Here is a 20,852-nt window from a genome sequence, read left to right as displayed (position 1 = left end):
GCAGCCGAAGTAGCTATGGCCCGCACTTCGTGTGTTCTGGGATTAAGGCAACTGATATCATTGTGTGCATGAGAATAGGCTGTACGAATGACTTGGGAAACCCAGCGGGAAATGGTGCCTGCAGCGATGTCTTTCTTGTAATTCTCATTGAGGGAGATGAGAAGGCGCCTCTGAGAAGAACGCCTATGGTGAGACCTATCCCAATAGTATCTGAGACACCGAACAGGGCAGAGATGCCTATCCTCATCATCTTGGGTAAGAATATCAGACAAAGGTCTGACCCTAAGAGAGGGGGAAGGGACCTCGGGGTCTTGGTTCTTAGCCAGAAACTCTGGAAGGAAACGAAGAGTGATGGAACCATCTCTGTGGAATGCTAGATCTTGTGGCATTCCACTAAGACCATGAATCTCGCTTCTACGACGGCCAGTGGCCAGCAACAGAAGGAAAGTGGTCTTGAGAGTGAGCAGGTCAAAAGGAATAGTCCCCAAAGGCTCAAAGGGCTGTTTTCGAATGAAATCCAGCACCAGGAACAAGTCCCAGAGGGGCACTCTTCTGGCATTCCTAGCTTCCTTCAGAGAGGCGCCCCTCGCCACCTCTCTGAGCAGGAAATCAGCTTCAAAAGCGGGACCACCTAGCTGTTTGATAGTGGTACAGATGGCAGACCTGTACCCTCGCACAGAACTAGCAGACAGGTTGAGAACCGAGGAGCAGTGAGCCGGAAAGTTGGCCAGCTGCATGCTCATAGGGTTAGTAGGGGGAATGTTCTGAGCTGCACACCAACGCAGCCATTTCTTCCAGCGAAAGTCATACAAAGTTTCTGTTCCCTCCCTCCTGGTTTTGGAGACTATGGAGAGGAGGTCAGAGGAGGCACCCCCTTGGGTCAGTGTGGCCGACACAGAGGCTGATCGAGGGGTGGAAGAGTTTAATGGTGATGCTGACAGTTCCGACCGCACAGCAGCCACGCGTGCAGGTGGAGCAGTTGAGGATTGGAGTGAGGAATGCCCGAACGAGGCTGCCTCAGCAGATGAGGTTTTGTTTCCAGTTCCAGGGGTGGAACATGTGTCAGGGACTGAAGGACCAGAAACCAGGGCTGGGCTGGCCATTTCGGCGCAATGAGGATCAGCTGCGGGCGTTCCAACCTGGCTTTGCGTATCACCTTGGACAGGATTGGAAAGGGAGGAAACGCGTAGGCAATCAGACTGCTCCAGTCTAGAGAGAGAGCATCCACTGCCCACGCTTCTGGGTCGGCGACCGGAGAGACGTAAGTGGGAAGTCTCTTGTTGAGCCTTGTCGCAAACAGGTCCACCATTGGCCGGAACCACTGTTCCCTGCAGGGTGTCCTTGTCCAGGGTCCACTCTGTGTGTATGACACTCTTGGACCTGCTGAGAGCATCTGCCAAGATGTTGTCTTTTCCTGCTATGTGTCTCGCTGAAAGTGCAATGCCCTTGCTGTGGCACCAACGGAGGAGAGCCTCGGTCCGCAGAGAGAGGTCTGCCGAGTGCGCTCCCCCCCCCCCCCCCTTTGTTCACGTAACATGCGACCGTCGTATTGTCCGTGAACAAGCGGATGGTCTTGCCAGTGGCCTCCCCCATGAAGTGCAGGAGAGCCCTGCGAACTGCCTCCAGTTCCAGAACATTGATGTGGCATAGGCGCTCCTCCGGGGACCAAGTCCCTGCTGCATGGAGTGAGTCCATGTGGGCTCCCCAGCCCAGGGAGGAGGCGTCTGTGAATAGTGCCCCCTGAAGAGTAGGTGGGGCTATGGGCACCCCCTGTGTCAGAAGAGGGGTGGTTAACCACTCTGATGTCACCTCGAGGAACCACTCGCCCAGACATATCAGGGTATCCCATGGCTGAGTGCTCTGGGACCACCGTAGCCTGAGTGCCCTCTGAAGAGGGCGCTTGAGAACCCTGCCCAGGGGAATGAGAGGTGCCATGGACTCCATCATGCCCAGGAGGGAATAAAGTGTCCGCGCTGTTGCTTGGGAGGAATGGCGCAAGTGGTTGAGGAGGCCTGCCAGACGGTCCCACCGATCTGGCGTCGGAGAGACTATCATGGACCGCGTGTCGAATCTCATCCCTAAGAAGTCGAAGGACTGACTCGGGGACAGATTGCATTTCTCCTGGTTCGTGATGAAGCCCAGTTGGGAGCAAAGGTCTAGAAGTCTGGCTGTATGACTCTGGCACAGGGCCTGTGACTGGGCCAGAATAAGCCAGTCGTCCAGGTACACACAGAGCCGAATGGACTCCGACCGGACGATGGACACCAATTCCCGCACCACCTTGGTAAACAGGAAAGGGGCAAGGGACAGACCAAATGGGAGGGCCGAGAAATGGAACACCTTGTCCCTCCACACGAACCTAAGGTACCGACGGGATGCCGGGTGGATGAGGATATGAAAGTAAGCATCTTTCAGATTGATGGAGGTAGCCCAATCGCCCAGTTGCATGGTCTCCCGAATCTGTGCTTGTGTGTCCATCTTGAATTTGATTTTGGGGAGGAATCTGTTGAGGGGGGACAAGTCCAAGACTGGTCTCCACCCTCCTGAGACCTTTGGAATCACGAACAACCGGCCGTAAAAACCGGGTCCCGGGCCCGAGAGTTGAGATATCGCCCCTATGAGGAGTAGGTGCGATATTTCTTTCTCTAAGATGCTCTCCTGCTCCATCGAGCTGGGCACATACGGAGGAGGAGTGGATCTTAGAGGGGGGCGGTCCCCCACCCAAGGGAGCATGTACCCCGACTCTAGCACCGATACAATCCAGTTGTTGAGTCCCAGAGCACGCCACTGATGTGCATGCCGGGACAAGTTTCCTACTTGGAGGGGCTGAACGACTGGCGGTGCTGAATCGGGGCCCAGTCATTGGGGGTGCTGCCTTCTGGCCTTGGGCATGGCCAGTCGGCTTGGACGGACATGTGGTGGTTTGTTCCTCTGCCGCTCATTCTGCGCACGCTGCTTTGACTTAGGAGGCGTGGTATATGGAGGGGCCCCTGGTGGCGGGTCTCTTCAATGGCATAGAACCCTGGCGCCCCTGGGAGGAGTGGGCTAAATATGAGGCCACCTCCCTGTTTGTCTCTGCCCTGTGGCTGACAAAATGCGGCGCATACTGGCCGGAGAGGGAGTGCTGCTGTGCTGGGATGGACCGCAGGGCAACCCTCTCCTCTACTGGAATGTTAGAGAGGCGGAGAACGGCATCACGCCGCGCTAGCACCGTATTGAAGTGAAGGCTGGTAGCTGTGTCTGCAGCTGCCGTGAGACCAGACGCTACCCGAATGCCAAAAGTGTTTAACCTCGGGTCTGAGAAGAGGCCAGGCGGGACAGAGGGAGGAGACTCCGTGTCCTGATTAACCGGACGTTGTTCCCACAGCTCACTGGCCCTGTGGAGGAACGCGTCAAAGAAGGTATAAGCCATGGAAACCTCGAGGAGGCAGCGGCGGGCCAGCTTGTCCCACTCTGCTAATGTTTTAGAGGAAAGAGTAGCTGAGGTGGGGAAGGTGGTGCGCTGTGAGACCAACATCCTGTCGTGCGCGGAGGGCTCTGCTTCCCTGTAGGCAGGGTGGTCCTGTGTGTACCAGGACCACACTCCTCCCTTGGAGGAGTCTTTAAGGAACTTGCCTGGGGAAAAAGCGCCTGGGGCAGAGAGGGACTCCCTGCCTGGAGGAGGGATGGAAGCAGCACCCCTGACGGTGCGGGCTGGCTTATTAAGCCATTCCTGAGCCATTTCTGGCACTCTGAGTCGCCTTGTGGTTCTGGAGTTAGAGTCACATGGCCAAAGGAGGGTTAAGGGTGACAAAGTTGCCTGAGGGACTGATTCGGCATGCGTGACCCTATTGGGGAGGGTCAGTTCGAGCTCGGCAAAGTCCGAGTTTGGCTCAGGCTGGTCCCTAGGGAGGCGTGGGCTCAATCTGTCCCCCTGGGATGGGGGCGAAGAGTGCTCATCCGCTTGTTCGTCCTCATCCGAAGACAGGGGCTCCCACTCTTGTTCACAGTCCATCCCCTGTTGGGTGCCATCCCAAGTGGATGTACCCACGGGGGTGTCCTGTGGGCTGTGGTCAGCCCAGTGGGATGAGCTGGGACGATCTCGAGCAGGGACCATGGCCGCCGCTGTTATGTCCTTGACACCTGAAGAGGGTGGGGAGCGTGCGGACCGTAGGTCCAACCATGCTTGGGATGGTGGGTGCCACACCTTCTCAGAGAGGGCGTCCCTGGACGCCAGAGGGACCCACGAGTGCTGAGAGGGGACAAACACCCACTCATCTCCCTTTAGGACTGAGGGCTGGGTAGGTGGGAACGGCAGGCTCCCACGGGCTGAGCGGGGCCCCTCAGCCGCCGTCGGTCCTGAAAAGGAAGCCGTTGTGACCGTGGAGGTCACCTGTGTGTTGACAGAGGACCAATTTGAGGCTGTAGCAGTAATACTGGTCGAGGAGCTCGACCTGCCCGACGAGAAGTCAATCCCTCTTGGCGGGGCTGTGTGTGTCACCCTGTGATCTGTGCTGGGTTGGGTCCGGTGGGGAGCAGACAAGGGGTTGGTCCCTGGTCCTCCCGGCAACCCAGCATGAACCATAGGTGCGCCCCAGTATGGGTAGAATGGGGGATACCACCCGTGGGCTCCAGCCATCCCGTGACCCCAACCCCAAGGGTCACTGGCGCCTTGACCTCGCTGAAGGGAAAAACCTGGCCAAGTCGGACACGCCGAAAGGCAAGCGGTCTGACTGCCCGGAACCGCCTGACACACGCGGGCCTCCCCCAGCAGGGGAGGGAAGACCTGCAGAGCAGGTTGCCATGCGCCCCGAATCCCCTCCCGTGGGGAGACTGGGGTGGCTTGGCCCGGGGTGGGCAAAGTGGAGGTCCCCCCCCCGGAACCAAATGTTTTTCGCCCCCAGAAGGAGGTGGGGGAGGGGGGTCGACCGAGAAGGGAGGAGGGGGAACAGCACTAGGGCCCCTGAGGGCCGTCTCCGTGTGGGGACCCAGGTAACGGCGGGGGGCGGCCTCCCCTTGGGAGTTCGCACCCAGCCGCGAGTCCCCACCACCAAGAGAGGACGTGCTACTCCCCCCTCTACCTGCCTCGCGCTGGGACACCTCGGGAGGCGACGCTCGTATCCCTTTCCCCCCGGTCCCCTTCATGACCGTTTTACTGGAATGAGCGTCCCCTCCGCGATCAGCGTCTGAAGACGCATCACCGCGGTCCCTATCGGGAGGAATCATGAGCTCTGGGCCTGGGAGAGTCTCTTGTCGAGTATCCCTCCCAGCATCATGATCCCTGCCTTCGTAGGATGGCATACGAGGCATGGTACCGCGCGTAGGCACCCAGCGAAAATTCGATCCCCAACAGAGAAAGGAAAGACAGGATCGACTCAGAGGTAGAAAAATACGAACGAATCGAGGGTGCCGAGTCGAAACGAGTACACAGAATGTAAGAAAAATATACAGACAAGCCGCATGCAACAAAATAAGGCCAAATGAACACGCTTAATAGCCAAAAAAAGCGTAAGACGAGACAGAGCGAAAACCTGACAAGATGGCGTGGAGAGCCTTGGCCAAAGGAATGATTCAGCGCTTATAGCTTTTAGAGGCGTTTGATTGGCTAAGAGCGGGCCAGGCAAAGAGGGGCGTCTCTTCACTGTTAGCCGCGCGAAATTTGGCCAAGCAGAGCAAACCAATAGGCCTAGTTTGCATCAGTTTGACATGGTCAGTATATGACACCAAACTGGGGATTCTGGGATGATACGTACGAGAGAACAACTCGGAAGCACTGCGACGAGAGCGTGCCTTCTTTGAAACGTTTATAATACAATAATACAGAGAAGAAGATGATGATGATGACCACCACCACCACCAGCAAGGAGAACAAGAATAACTGCAAGTGCAAAAGAAGAAGAAGAGGAGGAAGAGGAGGAGGAGGAACAAGAAGAAAACGAGGAAATGACAGCACAGAGAGCAGCCCGGTAAGGGGTGAGAGGACACGGCCGCTGTGGGCACACCGACCTGGTTGAAGTACTCCTCCAGCAGACAGTCCACCCAGGGCTCGGACACCTCCATAGGCCGCACCTCGTTAGAGATGTCACAACACTTGATCAGTACCATTTTCAGCTGCACACCACACCACACAGTGATCAGTACCATCTTCAGCTGCACACCACACCACACCACACCACACCACTCAGTGATCAGTGCCACCTTCAGCTGCACACCACACCACACAGTGATCAGTACCATCTTTAGCTGCACACCACACCACACCACACCACACCACACAGTGATCAGTACCATCTTCAGCTGCACACCACACCACACCACACCACACCAGTCAGTGATCAGTGCCACCTTCAGCTGCACACCACACCACACAGTGATCAGTACCATCTTTAGCTGCACACTACACTACACCACACCACACCACACAGTGATCAGTACCATCTTTAGCTGCACACTACACTACACCACACCACACCACACAGTGATCAGTACCATCTTTAGCTGCACACTACACTACACCACACCACACCACACCACGCCACACCACACCACTCAGTGATCAGCACCATCTTCAGCTGCACACCACACCACACCACACCACACCAGTGCCTGTCTTCACTGCTAACGGATTGTCACGGCTCGTGGCGTTTGTTGTGCACGTGTTCATGTGCACCTCTTTTCTCCTTCCCTTCTCCCCCCCCCCCCCTCTCTCTCTCTCTCTCTCTCTCTCTCTTCCCGTCTCCTTCACCACCCTCTCCCCTTTGTGTGGATGCTCTGCTTGACACCGAGCTTTCGCACGGACATTGCTTGAGATAATGTGTGTGGCATGTTCCAAGTCTTGAACATCTTGACCTCAGATCAGAGTTAAAAAAAAATTATGTAGTTTGGGGAGAAAGATTCCCATCTGCTTTTGATGCCGAGCTCTCTCAAGAGACGGGTCACCGTTCCAGCGTGTGAGCTGTTGGGTGTCGGCTGTGAAGTCGTGGGGCGTTTCCCTTGATACCCCCCTTCTTCTTCAGTGTGTGTCGGTGTTGTCTGTGTGGGTCTGGGCCAGTGGTGAGCCTATTTACCTGGTGACAGGTGAGAGAGTCGTGTGTTTGTCTTTATAGTGCTGTTTAGTTTTAGTGATGTGACTTGTGACATTTGTTGACATTCAAGTGAGTTAGGTTTTGGTTGCTTGTAAGGTTGGGGTGATGTGTTGTTTTTTTTATCGGAAATCTTTTAACTAGAGTAGTCTTTTATTTCTAAATATTTGGGGGGAATTTGTTTGCGTTTCAATGGTTTTTGACTCACTTGTGTAAACAAAGTGAGTTTATGTTTTAACCCGGTGTTCGGTTGTCTGTGTGTGTGTGTGTGTGTGTGTGTGTGTGTGTGTGTGTGTGTGTGTATGTGTGTGTGTGTTCTCTGCAAATACTTTGTCAGTTGACACCAAATTTGGCATAAAAATAGGAAAAATTCAGTTCTTTCCAGTCATCTTGTTTAAAACAATATTGCACCTCTGGGATGGGCACAAAAAATATATAAAAAAAGAAGCCAAATTATATGCAAACTGAATTTACTGTTATATTCATATCTTTTTTAATTCTCTAAACTTGGCACTTTGATCTGATATTCTGACACAGCATCAAGAGCTTTGATCTGATATTCTGACACAGCATCAAGAGCAGTCATTTTTTCATTTTTTGTTCAAACAGGAACTTCTTTTGCTAAGCATGGAAGTTATATTTCTGGTGCATGTCTTTGGTGCAAATAGTAAACAAGGGAAATTAATCTGTAATTAATGCTACGGGGGTTAGTTTGCTTTAACCTGATCTTTCTCATCTTAAACAATACATTTTGAAATTATACTCAATACATAAAAAGCTTGTGTGTTTTACTCTGTGTACAGGGCTTTCACTGTGTTCATTCGCCCAAGTGGTCTTTTTCGGAAAACTTAGTGTGTCAATACTACGGGTGGAATTTATAGATCTACTGGCTGAGCCCTGATGGTCATGGGCACAAATCAATTGCGTGCACATACATATTCAAAGCGCAAGCTCATATTCCTCGCGAACGCGAAGGACGCCATTTTGTTTCAAGTTGTTGACCTGCCCGTTCAATCCAATATTCAATCGACAATTCAAGATAACATGTGATGGAAAGTTGGAGAAGGAGACCGTTAAATATTCATTCAGAGAAAGATTTGTGAACGCTTCATCACTTACTGGATTATGCCCCAAACTGCCATAAAAATATCAACACAATCATTTGAATTCGCAGTTAAAAATAATAAAACATGAGAGTTAATACCCTTGATGAAACGTAAAAATTTCCAGTCTTGACTTTTCTCAAAATTAAGTCCTTTTCACTTCATACGACGTTTAGAAGTACTTGTACTTGGTTCTACATGTTATTAGTTTCACAAAATACTCAATTTTCATATCAACTTTAAAACTATAAAACAAGAGAGGCAAGGCCTTCAAGACTCACTTGTGATACACTTTAAAAAAAAATCTAATTTCAACCCGGATTATTGTTTCAAATTTGTTTTGTTTTTTTTAATAATGAAAAATGCCTAACTGCAGTCTGTAATTTTTGTTTGTTTGTTTGTTGTTGTTTTTTTTTTTGTTTTTTTGATAATGGAAATGCGGTATGGTTGTGATAACGCTTCACTGGGTGTTTCTATAATTCGAACCCATTTAGGGTTAGCTGTAATGGACGCTTCGGATTGTGTGTCGGTTTATGCCTTTCATTATTAGGGACATTTTATAATAAACGTTTAAAGTACTTTTCTCGTCGGTAGCTTTTGTGCGGAAGTGGCCTATGTAAAAAGTTCACTTGATCCCTTGTTTAGTGTAATGTATATTGCTTAAGGAAGGGATGAGGAGGGGGATGTTGTACGCTTTTGTGACTGGTAAAAAACAACATAGTCTACAAAGACAAAAAGTGGGTTGTTACAGATTTTCCTGTGAGATTTTCCACTGCCTTCAACGGATCTCCAGGACACAACTCTGGAACGGTCCTCGTTCCCCTCTTGCTGTGTCCTTCCCAAACTTTCCTCACACCCGCTCCCACTCCACACTCCCAACGTACCCTTTCCCATTGTCCCTCTCGCCCCGACCTTCCTCAGCCATCGAATCTGCAAGTACTGTCAGTCTTCAGCTGTCGGGGGGAGTTCGAGTCCTGTGAACTCTGGCAGCATCGTTGAACTGAACTGGCGATGAAGTTGTCTGCGACTGTCGTACAATTGTGCTGTGGGTAGACTTATTTCTTTGATTGCCTATGCTTTGAATTGTTACGAATACTTGTTTTGTATGACCACAGTAAAGAACGGAGTTGAACTTTTCTGTGCTTCTGTGTTTGTGTTGTCGGGACGTCAGTTAGCCTGGGAAGGGGTGGAGGTACATGGTCAACACCTTACGGGTTGTGACACGGGCCTCCTGGCTTACAGCTGATCATGGGAACACTTTCGGACCGAAATGATGATTATTGCAATGGTGATGATGGTGATGATGATGTTGCTGCTGCTCTTGCTGTTGAGGGTGAAGGAAGTGTGTGTGAGAGAGAGGGGGGGAGATGTCATGTCAAATCATTTTAACAGTGATCACGTTTTGAGTAAATGTTAATACACTGAATTCTCCTTTAAGCAATTGTTACGTGTTAATCTTGTGAATATTCAAAGATGGGAGGACGTCAAATTGGAAACAAAATACCCTGATGAAACTATGTTCGCTACGAACGAGACTATAAAAGTAGCCGGTAACGTTATCGTTAAAATTCGAACGTAAACCAAGCCAACCAATGTGCCAGCATGTACGAACAGAGTGCGGCAACCAGCTGAATGAAATCAGTTTGCATCCATCCATCTATCTAAAAAACAAACAAACAAACAAAAAAAACAAACAAACAAACAAAAAAAAACTATTCCAGTGATAGAGCGATTAAGTGTGAGACTTCGTGACAAGTAATGACAAGTGGAATCACATTATTTGTCAAGCATTCACCGTGAGGTGATCGCCTCCCCCTTCATCACTGTCTGAGGTCAACGTCATACATGTCAGCAACAAGGGTCAATCACCAAATCCTGAACACTGGCCAGTCATTAATACCTTGACTGTCGTATTGTCTACAATCCTTGTGTTCTCAATACTGAAATACTTTTTTGTGTTTTGAACTCCAGTGCTCCAGTTCTATTATTTTCTTCTTGTCATTTGTTGATGCATGGAAAGATGGGCCGTGCTGGGGGTCGTTGTTCGAAACATCCAAGTGTATGACAATCGAATCGAATTTTCTGTAAATGGCCATGGATTTATCACCATCGGCCATTATTCTTGTAAGACTGTGGACAGGCAGTGATACTGTGCAAGTAGTCGATGAAACTGCAACAGTAGCTAGAGATATTCTCAAAATGGCCAGTCGGTGTAAAGCAAATTAATGTAGCAATATTGAGGTGGTTCGGCGGGCAAGCTTTCAAATCAACCTTCACAATGATAGATCGTATCATACTGTCTTCGACAGGTCTTAAACACATAGAGGTGTAAATAGTAAAGTCTACTGACTTAACTCAAGGCAACTAAAATACGACCACTTCATCTGACCGAGCGATCGAGAACGTGAGAAAGAAGAAAGCCCCAAAGCATGTGAAACATAACGAGACGTTTCTCACGTGATGCTCATGGAATTCAGTGGAGCAAACTTCGTCACTCTAAGCTCATTCTTTCTCTCTCTTTTTAAATTTTAGTCAATCATTGGGTAACAAATGTCGACTTCAGCATTCATTTTATAACCCTAATGCCCAACGTTCATGGATATTTTTTCTGTCTCTCTCCCCCACCTACCTTTTTGTTCTTGATTTCCCCCGTTAAAGTCACGTCCCTCAAATATTCTTTCCCGCCCCCTGTTCTTTTCGTTCTGTCTTTTTCCCCGTTCCTACCCTGTGCTGGCCTGTTCCGTCCACCTGTGTGTGTGTGTGTGTGTGTGTGTGTGTGAATGAATGAATGAATGAAGCCTGACTAAATGACACAGGAAGCAAATGATAAGATCCAAAATGTTGCTTTCAGTCGGCTCTTCCCAACACACAGCCTATTTTGCAAATGTCTGTGTGTTTGTATAGCGCTTAGGGCTTGCTTGGTCTCTGACCGAGAGGCACTGTTTAGGTATCAATGTCTCTATGTACGAACCGTGTCCATGTGTTCCTTGTTGGCGAAGTCAAAGCCTGAGGTCAGCTTGTCCTTGAAGCTGTCCATGATCTCGGCGTGTCTGGCCATGTCTGTGGCCAGGATCAGCATCGTCATCCCCTGTAACCACTGTCTGTGTTAGACCTTTGGTATGTGTGTTCGCTTTGTGTATGTCAACATGTTTGCTGATGTATTTTGTATTATGGAAGTATATTGGTGAATGTTTTGTCTGCTGTCATCACTGTTGGGGTGTGAGGGGTTGAGTGAGACACAGAGAGAGTGTGTGTGTGCGAGTGTGTGTGAGTGTTCGTGCGTGTGAGAGTAAACACCGTCTGGAGCGAATCAAAGTTGTCACTTTTTCCTCTCCCCTGTGTGAAATATGTTTACATTTTGTGACAAAAGGGGTGTGTACGTACGGCCCTTATCCTCTTAAAGGTGTCCTTGTCAATGTTGGCGAAGATGTTGGTCTCTGGGTTGGACAGGATCTGGAAGGCCACAGCACAGTGGTGGTTCTCCAGAGGAGAGATGTCGTTGTACCGGATGGCCAGGTCCGTTCTGGCGTTTATCTGATACCTGCACACACCCATCTGGTGACTGGTGCCATCCACGTGTAGTTAAGTGTTGTCCTTATCTTGACAGGCAATATGAACTGGTCATGTCATTGTATAGCGTTGTTACTGTTAACACTTATATCATCCCTTTATTTTCTGTTACAGGCAATATGAACTGGTCATGTCATTGAAAACGTTGTTTTTGTTAACAGTTATATCATCCCTTTTTCTGTTTCATGCAGTCGAGATCACTGGACGTAGCATTACATGGGTTACTTGAACTTTGCTGTGTTGGGTATAATTATGTGTGCTATGTTTGGGTATTCTTGCTGGAACGTGGGACTTTGTGTTCTGTGGAGCTGCCTTTTTGTCAGCAAAAATGTTAACTTTAAAATTTCTCTTTTCGAGATAATAACGTAATTTTGTATCTTGCATTTTGCATCGTCCATCAATAGTTGTAAGATGGGGATGTCACTGAGAGGAGCTGAGCATGAAGCAGTCTCAAGCCATGAGTGCGCCATGAGATCCACCCCAATCCTAAAGATGGAGGAGACCACTGGGCTACAGTCATTGGAGGACAGAAGGGACACAAAGATCCTCATCCAGGCAGCAAAATTTAAACGTCTTGAAAACCATCCAGTGAACAACAGAACGAGCAGACCCACCAAGAGCCGGCTGAAAAGAGGCAGCTTCATCCACCAGTCAAGACGCCTTGAAAGACAAACCCCAGTCTTGATGGCACACAAAGCAAAGCCTATCCCGGCAAATGTCACCCACCCATCTTGGAAGAGGCGAGTGTTCCTAACAGTCGTCACCAGCATTCCCTGGGTGGAGAAGAGAGGAACACAGACACCCAAAGGAAGGCCCTGGCCATGGAGTACATCTGCAACCAGTACCCCCAGGAAGACTGGACCCCTGTCTTTACAGATGGCTCCGCCACAGAAGCAACGAGGCATGGTGGAGTTGGAATCTTCCTCTGATACATAGACGGAGAAGAAATTGCAATCCCAACAGGAAAATACTCCACCAACTTCCGAGCTGAGCGAGAAACTCTCTGTGAGGCAGCCACAACAGTCTCGCAGAACTCCACAAGAACAACAGGGCAGGTGGTGGTGTTCTCAGACGATCTCTCCATGCTCCAAGCCCTTAAGAACTCCCGCTGCAAAGAACAGAACCATCTCACTTCAGCCCTTGTTGCCCTGAGTGCCAGAGTGGAGAAAGTGGTGATACAACGGGTACCAGCACACTGTGGCATCTGAGGCAACGAAAAAGCGGACATTCTGGCAAAAGACGGTGCACAGAAGGAGCAGGCCAACAAACTGGTGTCATACGATGAAATCAAGAAATCATCAAGGCACAGCAAGGAATAAAGTGGCACCTCCAGCACCCCAAGTATAACCCAGAAGACAGATACCATTTCCTGGAACGAAGGGAACAGGTCAAGATCTTCCGCCTGAGGACTGGACACAACCGCCTGCTCCACCACATGAACACAAAATTTGGCATTGGACAGAGTGGAGAGTGCCCTTGTGGTGAGGGACCAATGACAACCGACCACATCCTTCAAGACTGTAGGACGCATGCAGCATCCAGGAGGAAGTACTGGCCAACACCGACAGCAATGGAAGCCAAGCTGTACGGCACCCTGGAGGAGCTGCGACGGACGGCATCCTTCATCGAGGACACCGGGCTGCTCATCTAACGGGAGACGAACGAGGAAGAAGAAAAGTCTCAAGCCATGAGTGAAAAGACAGCGACGTGCAGCAGTGAAGAGAAAATACAGAGCGGAGTTGGAAACAGATGGTCGCCAGAAACAGAAAGAAATGAAATTACTGCAATATTTATTTTACCTTCTCTTTCATCTGTACACATCAGTGTACAGTGGACGAAACAGGTTCACTGCCGACATGTCAAGTTCTCCGATATGACTGTTTATCTTCACCGAGATTCATGAACGTATGTATCACCGATGATGTCATTTTGTGCACCAAGTCATAAGTCCTGTCTGGTTTATTAACATGAATGGAATGATCTCACTGCGTAGACTGGGTATCAATTTCGTCACAGTTGTTGACAACATCAAATGCAAAATCAGTTCATAAAGTAAACTCACCATTCAAAAGGCGTCAATGGAAAAACTCGCCGCATGTCTCCCAAATGCAGATAAGCCCTTTGATCATTAAACCCAAGAAGTTAATTTTCCTTTGTCAAAGATGCAATATGATACTGCAGGCGCCAGTTATCTGTTTTACATATATTTTGTAACGGAATATATGAAACCATTGCTAGAAGCATATGTTCCACAGCTGATTGCAGGGAAAAAGAACAACGTACACTCAAGCTGACCACGAAGCAGGTCTGCCATACATACATGTTCAAGGCAATTGCTGGCCCACGTTTTCTCTTATATTGAGAGAAGTCCTCCTTTTATTGAGGGAAGTCCTCCTTTTATTGAGGGAAGTCCTCCTTATATTGAGCCTCCTTATATAGAGAGAAGTCCTTATATTGAGCCTCCTTATATAGAGAGTCCTCCTTATATTGAGCCTCCTTATATAGAGAGGTCCTCCTTATATTGAGAGAACTCCTTATATAGTCCTTATATTGAGAGGTCCTCCTTATATAGAGAGAAGATGTCCTCCTTATATAGAGAGGTCCTCCTTATATAGTCCTTATATTGAGAGAATGGGAGAAAAACCCCGAAAAACCTCAACCATCTATTCAGCACAGCCATTTCACCCACTCTAGGAAGACATTGTCGGGAATGGCCAGAGGGCAAAACTGATGCGGAAGTGAAACTACTCATAGAAGAAAACAGTAAAGAAGAGGACATCATCATATACACAGATGGCTCAGTCACCAAAGACCAATCCGGTTGGGGATTCACTGCGAAACAAAATGGAAAAACAGTTAGGGAAGAGAATGCTGGCTACAAAGTCACAACCTCCAGCCTAACGATGGAAGTTGAAGCTGTGACACATGCCCTCCAGTGGCTATCGTCCATCCATACGCCCGGAAACCAACATGCCATGATTCTAACCGACTCAATGAACCTCATACAGAAAATTGAAAACGGAATGGGAAGCCCAGAGTGGCATAAGGCAATGCGCAACTTTCAGATTAAAAAACTCACATGGTCATACTGCCCGGGACATGCAGGTGTTAAGGGAAATGAGCGAGCTGACAGACTTGCTGGTAACGCAACACCAACGAGCGGCCTACATCTAGGAAAATCGGAAATCCTCAGAAAAGTCAAAGAATATCAAAAAGAACAGGTACAAGGCCATCACACCATCGATCGCCTCAAAGAAATAAAAGCAGAGAGAGGGAGTGGCCGTAAGTCTAACATGAAAGGTAGAGCACGATGCTTTGCAAATCAAACAAATATCGACATCATTTCCAAACCAACATTGCGCAAATTTCTTCAAAACGGAACAGAGTCTCTGTGGGCTTTTCCAAATACAATAGACTGAGCAACACACTAGACGCCACGTTCTTGGCATCAGAGATCTTTTCCCATCCCTCTTGCGGCCAATCAGTGGCAGCCTCTGTGCGTGTGTGTATGTGTGTGTTTGTGTGCATGTGTGGGTCTGTATTTTTGAGTGCTTTTGTGCATGCGCGAGAGTGTAAGTGTACACAAGTGTCAGTAGAGTTCTGTGCACGTGTGTGTGTTTGTGTGTGTGTGTGTGTGAGGGGGAGGGGGAGGTGGGGGTGCGGGGGGAGGTGGGGTAGAGGATGAGGTATGTGAGCGTATGCATGCCTACACTGTGGGAGCAACAGGATATTGGAACGTATATATATATATATATATATATATATATATATATCTTTGTATATAGGTGTGTGGAGATATGGGCATGTGTGTGTGTGTGTGTGTGTGTGTGTGTGTGTGTGTGTGCCGTGGAAGCTGTGATACGTAGACTAGAAATGAGTGTGTGGAGGAGGGGGGTAGAGGAGGTGCAGGGTAATGTGTGTGGTGTGTGTGTGTGTTGGAGCTCATGTACGTTTATATGTACTGGACTGTGCTTTCATATCTCTGAAACTGCATGTTCGGTGCATATCTGTTATGCATGTGTGGGTGTATATGTGAATGTGTGTCTTCATGTTTTACATCTATTTGCTTATTTATCATCATTGTTTTGGGGGGGGGTTTTGTTTGTTTTTTGTTTGTTTTTTTACATTATAGTTATTATTTATTTATTTCTTTGTGTAAGCTTATCTATCATTTATTCACCTTTTTTTTTCCTCAAGGCCTGACTAAGCGCGTTGGGTTACGCTGCTGGTCAGGCATCTGCTTGGCAGATGTGGTGTAGCGTATATGCATTTGTCCGAACGCAGTGACGCCTCCTTGAGCTACTGAAACTGAAACTGAAACTGAGAGAAGTCCTCCTTATATAGTCCTTATATTGAGAGAAGTCCTCCTTATATAGTCCTTTTATTGAGAGAAGTCCTCCTTATATCGAGAGGTCCTCCTCATTGCTACTAAAAATATTTAATTTGTCATCGGGGTAGGTTACCTGTCTTTTCCCATCACAAATCTGAGAGGAAGATGGGAGAGAAAAAGACGAGAGACATGGGGTCATCACGACAATGACGAACACTGTGATGGTGATGGTGAAGACGTCGACGGTGATGACACAGGATCGATGTTTTTATAGATCTTGTACATGTGTGTGTGTGTGTGTGTGTGTGCGTGTGCGTGTGCGTGCGTGTGCGTGTGTTTGCTTGTTTTCCGTTTTTAGGGTGTTTTCTCTGAAATGGATATGATACACATACAACTGAAGAATGTTATTACAACCGTGAAAGGAAAAAAAATCTAGATAAATGTGCCAGAAAAGGCTGCATTAAAACGAACACCAAAATTTGATTAGGTCCCGTTTCCACGCTCATCACGCGAGGGTGTTGCATTGTGAAACTCCTTTCTCTGTCACATTTATGTAGAAAGTGAATTTTAAAAAACCTGTTGTTTCTTTTCGATTTTATATCCAAAATTCGTCTGGAAAGATTGGGGTCAAGTGTTGGTCTTTCTGTTCTCGTTATACACATTGCCATGCTTTTGTTGTTTGCTGTTATTCCTATGCTGAATTGTAAGTTGGTGTATTGCAATGATCAGTCTCTTGTGAAAGCAATAATATGTGTCAGTTTCAGTGTGATCAACATCGATGTCTTCGTTAACGCCATCATCGTTGTCATGATAGTCATTGTCGTCGTCACTCTTTTCTTTTTTCCACTCTCGTTTATCGCTTATGTTTGTGTTATGGAAAGACAAGAAACCAAAACGAAGACAAAGGAAATGTTTTAAATAAAACATAAGGAGGGCTTCCCACGCTTTCTCAAACATCGCTTTCTCGCATTTGAGAGAAATCGTGGCATGGGAACAACCAGGCTTTCTCGCAGTTTCTGCGCTTTACCGTAAACTGAGAGAAAGCGTGGGCTATCAGCCATCCTGTGTGGCAGCAAAGCCTGACTCCAGACGAGAGAAGAATCAAACCCCCTGCACCCGCGTTTGCCTTACACACATCCTGAATACATCAAGGCATGACACCGAGACACCAGGATGGCCGTGCACACATCTGGGTCATTCCTCAGCTACATATCGTTCAGATGGCCATGCCATGTCCAGAAGATGGTGAAAAACTTCCCTGAAGACCTTCACGGTCAGCCACATAACATATGCATTGGACCCGATTTTCGCAGAAGCTGATGTAGATGACCGAGAAAACCTCACTGAGGATTGCGCTCGCAGGAGGCCGGGACAGAGGATAAGCGAACCACTTAACTGGCTGGGGTCAGCTCATTCAGCTCCCAATACCAGGTAATTGGTGAAGACATGTATTGCTGGGATCAGCTCATTCAGCTCCCAATACCAGGTAACTGGTGAAGACATGTATTGCTGGGGTCAGCTCATTCAGCTCCCGATGCGAGGTCTGCAACACAGACTGCCCATCCAGGACTGGACTGCTCGGGCATGGCGGACACTGTTAAAGCCCACGGTGTGAAAACCAACAGGTATAATACACTGTCTTGGAGGCAGGTCCCACTGTGCAACCCTTTGTTGTATTGGTATATTGGTATGTGTGAGCAAGAGAGAGAGAGAGAGAGAGATGACGTGATGATTTATTGTCAAAATGGCTGAGAGAGAGAGAGAAAGACAGACAGACAGAACCAGAGACAAAAAGATCCCGTAACAAAGCGAAGCTGAATGAGAAATGAAAACAAATAAACTGAGCATAACATGAACACAAATTAAATAAAGCATACAAACAAATAAACCAATGAACCGATAAATGAACAGACACATACACAACAAATGAACTATTGCAACGCTCTGGGCAAACGACAACGGCACGTTATGTTGTTCCAGGCGCCCCTGTTCTGAACCAACATTCCCTAACACAAAGGGAAGAGGTATTCTGACAGACGGCAGAACCAACAGGGAAGGGATATTCTGACGGCACTGATCGCCCCCCCCCCCCAACCCCCCTTCCCACCCCTCCATCACTGACGTGTTGCACTGCGGGTGGAGCACACCACGACAGATGGCAGTGGCCCACAAAAAACAAACGGAAGCACACTCCGAGGGATGGAGGTTTGTTTGATATTCGTCACACGTACCGGTGAATGTGGAGGGCAAGGGTGGAGGTCGGGAGGCCAGTGAACTCACGTGTTGTTGTACCCGGGGTGGTCCAGGTCGTGGCAGACGGCGGCAGTAAGGAGGATGCCCAGGTCCTCCTTGCTCATCCTGTCCCACAGCCGACACAGGTGGATCATGCCGTACATCATCTGGCTCACGCAGAAACAATGCCGGAAGTTGTGGAACGGGTTGTTCCGGTAGTTCTCCTGCACGCACAGCTGTTGTAGGCGAGAGCACACACACACACACACACACACACACACACGTGAATGAATGGGTCAATAAGATTAAATAACACAAACGCACGTGGGCACATGAACGCACATCCATGATCACCCTGTGGTGTTACAATTCGTTTACTGTAAAATTCATTCAATTACGCATCCATTCAGTCAGACTTTTCATTTATTGATATATTCGTCTGTTATTGATTTAATCACTCATCATACAATCTCTCTCTCTCTCTCTCTCGTTATCAGTTGTACTCGTCAAACGTGTGTGTGTGTGTGTGCGCGCGCGCGCGCGTGTGTGTGACCCCATTGAACTTCATGCATTTCTTGTGTCTAGGTGAAACTTAAAATGTTTGTTCTATTTCAACTGTACGTTTTTTGTGTTGTTTGTGTGTATGTGTGTGTGTGTGTTTCTTTGCTTGTTTTGTCTTTGTTTTATTGTTGTTTTGGTTTTATGTGTATGTTTTTGTTGTTGTCTTTATGCTCCAGGGATGGGTGGAAAAAAGTGTGTCAGTTACTTATCTCATTTCCCTTGTTAAAAAAATCAGTTTCATTTCGCAACCCCCCCCCCTCTCTCTCTCTCTCTCTCTCTGTCTCTCTCTCGCGCGCAGTCACTATTTAGAGGTTTCTAAATGTCGCTTAAAAGATGAAACACATTTTCTGTCCTTGTGTACAACAACCAGTGAATTATGACAGAAAAATTTGCAAAGGAAACTGTGGAGATACTCAAAGTACACCAATTAACGTTTTTGTGTGATGCCAAATTTTCAAATGGCTTAGCTCAAGATATTTACCATAGTTTTAGGCTGCGAAGGCAGACTCGGGCAAAACTGATCTCACATACTACGGTCACCTCTAAAATCAATTCTTAACATTTATAAACGTTATCTGGATTTATGCTGCCATTGTTTAATTGGGTTGTTGACGAAACTGTATTTTGAATCAATTGTGCAGATAGCTAAATTGGCACTTGGTACAAGAACGATGTGTTTCTGTCGCTCTGTCTCTCTTTCCTTTCACTTTAACTGTGGTCTCTGCCTTCCTGACCCACCCACCCCCCCTTCCCCCGTCCAACCCCCCACCCTTCACTTCTCTGTCTCTCTCTCAATGTCAACAAATCGGGCCAGTGGCCTCGATTTACATAACCACTATTTTCAACAACAGACTACCAAGACTGCATGTATGCACACTGGTAGATATCACTGTAGTGTTTTCCTTATGAAGTGCAGAGGGATGCTTTGAATTGAGTGAATGCGTGCAGAGGGAGGGAGGGAGCTGTTTTTCAAAAGGTGATATGACCATGCTGCTTACGTCATTGACCAAACTGAGTCTTGAGTCTGTTTAAACGGTTTGGTCTGTGTGTAAAACAGTCAGTTATGTATTCCTTGTTTGTTTCCTTCATTCAGTGTGTCAGTTGTAGCTGTGTTGGTCTCTGCACCATGTGTCCGTTGTAGCTGTGTTGGTCTCTGCACCATGTATCCGTTGTAGCTGTGTGGGTCTCTGCACCATGTGTCCGTTGTAGCTGTGTGGGTCTCTGCACCATGTATCCGTTGTAGCTGTGTGGGTCTCTGCACCATGTGTCTGTTGTAGCTGTGTGGGTCTCTGCACCATGTGTCCGTTGTAGCTGTGTTGGTCTCTGCACCATGTGTCTGTTGTAGCTGTGTGGGTCTCTGCACCATGTGTCTGTTGTAGCTGTGTGGGTCTCTGCACAATGTGTCCGTTGTAGCTGTGTGGGTCTCTGCACCATGTGTCTGTTGTAGCTGTGTGGGTCTCTGCACCATGTGTCCGTTGTAGCTGTGCAGCCTATTCTGTAAATGGCTCCGTGTTAGTAAAGCGCTTAGATTTTGATATCAGACCGAGTATAGGCGCTATAAATTATCAATATCAGATCAGAACATTTCAGTCAGGAAGGTGGAAGTTCAGACTGATGACATCCACATGCACATGAACTGGTTTAAAGACGATCCTGTAAGACATCTGTCCCCGCCTTGTGCAGTCACAGTCACTGGTTGAACATTCAGATGTGGTGTGCCCCAGCTATCTCCTGTATGCTAGACTCTGCCACGACACTATCAGGCACTTATGACCGCCAACCAGCTTCAGATGTTTCAGTTTCTGCTGCTTCGCTCTTTCCTATCTCACTGATCTGGCTGGGTGGTTTTCTTCTAGTCCTGGCTGGGTGGTTTCCTTCTGGCTGGGTGGTTTCCTTCTGGCCGGGTGGTTTCCTTCTAGTCCTGGCCGGGTGGTTTTCTTCTAGTCCTGGCTGGGTGGTTTCCTTCTGGCTGGGTGGTTTCCTTCTGGCCGGGTG

General features: G+C 48.1%; 1 protein-coding gene across 1 annotated transcript in view; it reads right to left on the bottom strand.

Moving 5' to 3' along the window:
• LOC143291503 (high affinity cGMP-specific 3',5'-cyclic phosphodiesterase 9A-like) overlaps positions 1-20,852 on the bottom strand; it is a 171,524-nt gene that overhangs the window by 12,221 nt on the left and 138,451 nt on the right. Inside the window, exons 12-15 of the mRNA XM_076601391.1 lie at positions 18,345-18,532; positions 11,549-11,705; positions 11,136-11,252; positions 5,986-6,090 (exon numbers count right to left, since the gene is read on the bottom strand). Coding sequence (XP_076457506.1) covers positions 5,986-6,090; positions 11,136-11,252; positions 11,549-11,705; positions 18,345-18,532 — 567 coding nt within the window. The remainder of the gene's footprint in view (positions 1-5,985; positions 6,091-11,135; positions 11,253-11,548; positions 11,706-18,344; positions 18,533-20,852) is intronic.

This window comes from Babylonia areolata, chromosome 17 (genome assembly GCF_041734735.1).
Source record: "Babylonia areolata isolate BAREFJ2019XMU chromosome 17, ASM4173473v1, whole genome shotgun sequence".
Taxonomy (NCBI): Eukaryota; Metazoa; Mollusca; class Gastropoda; order Neogastropoda; family Buccinidae; genus Babylonia; species Babylonia areolata.
This window is presented reverse-complemented; position numbering and strand designations above follow the sequence as displayed.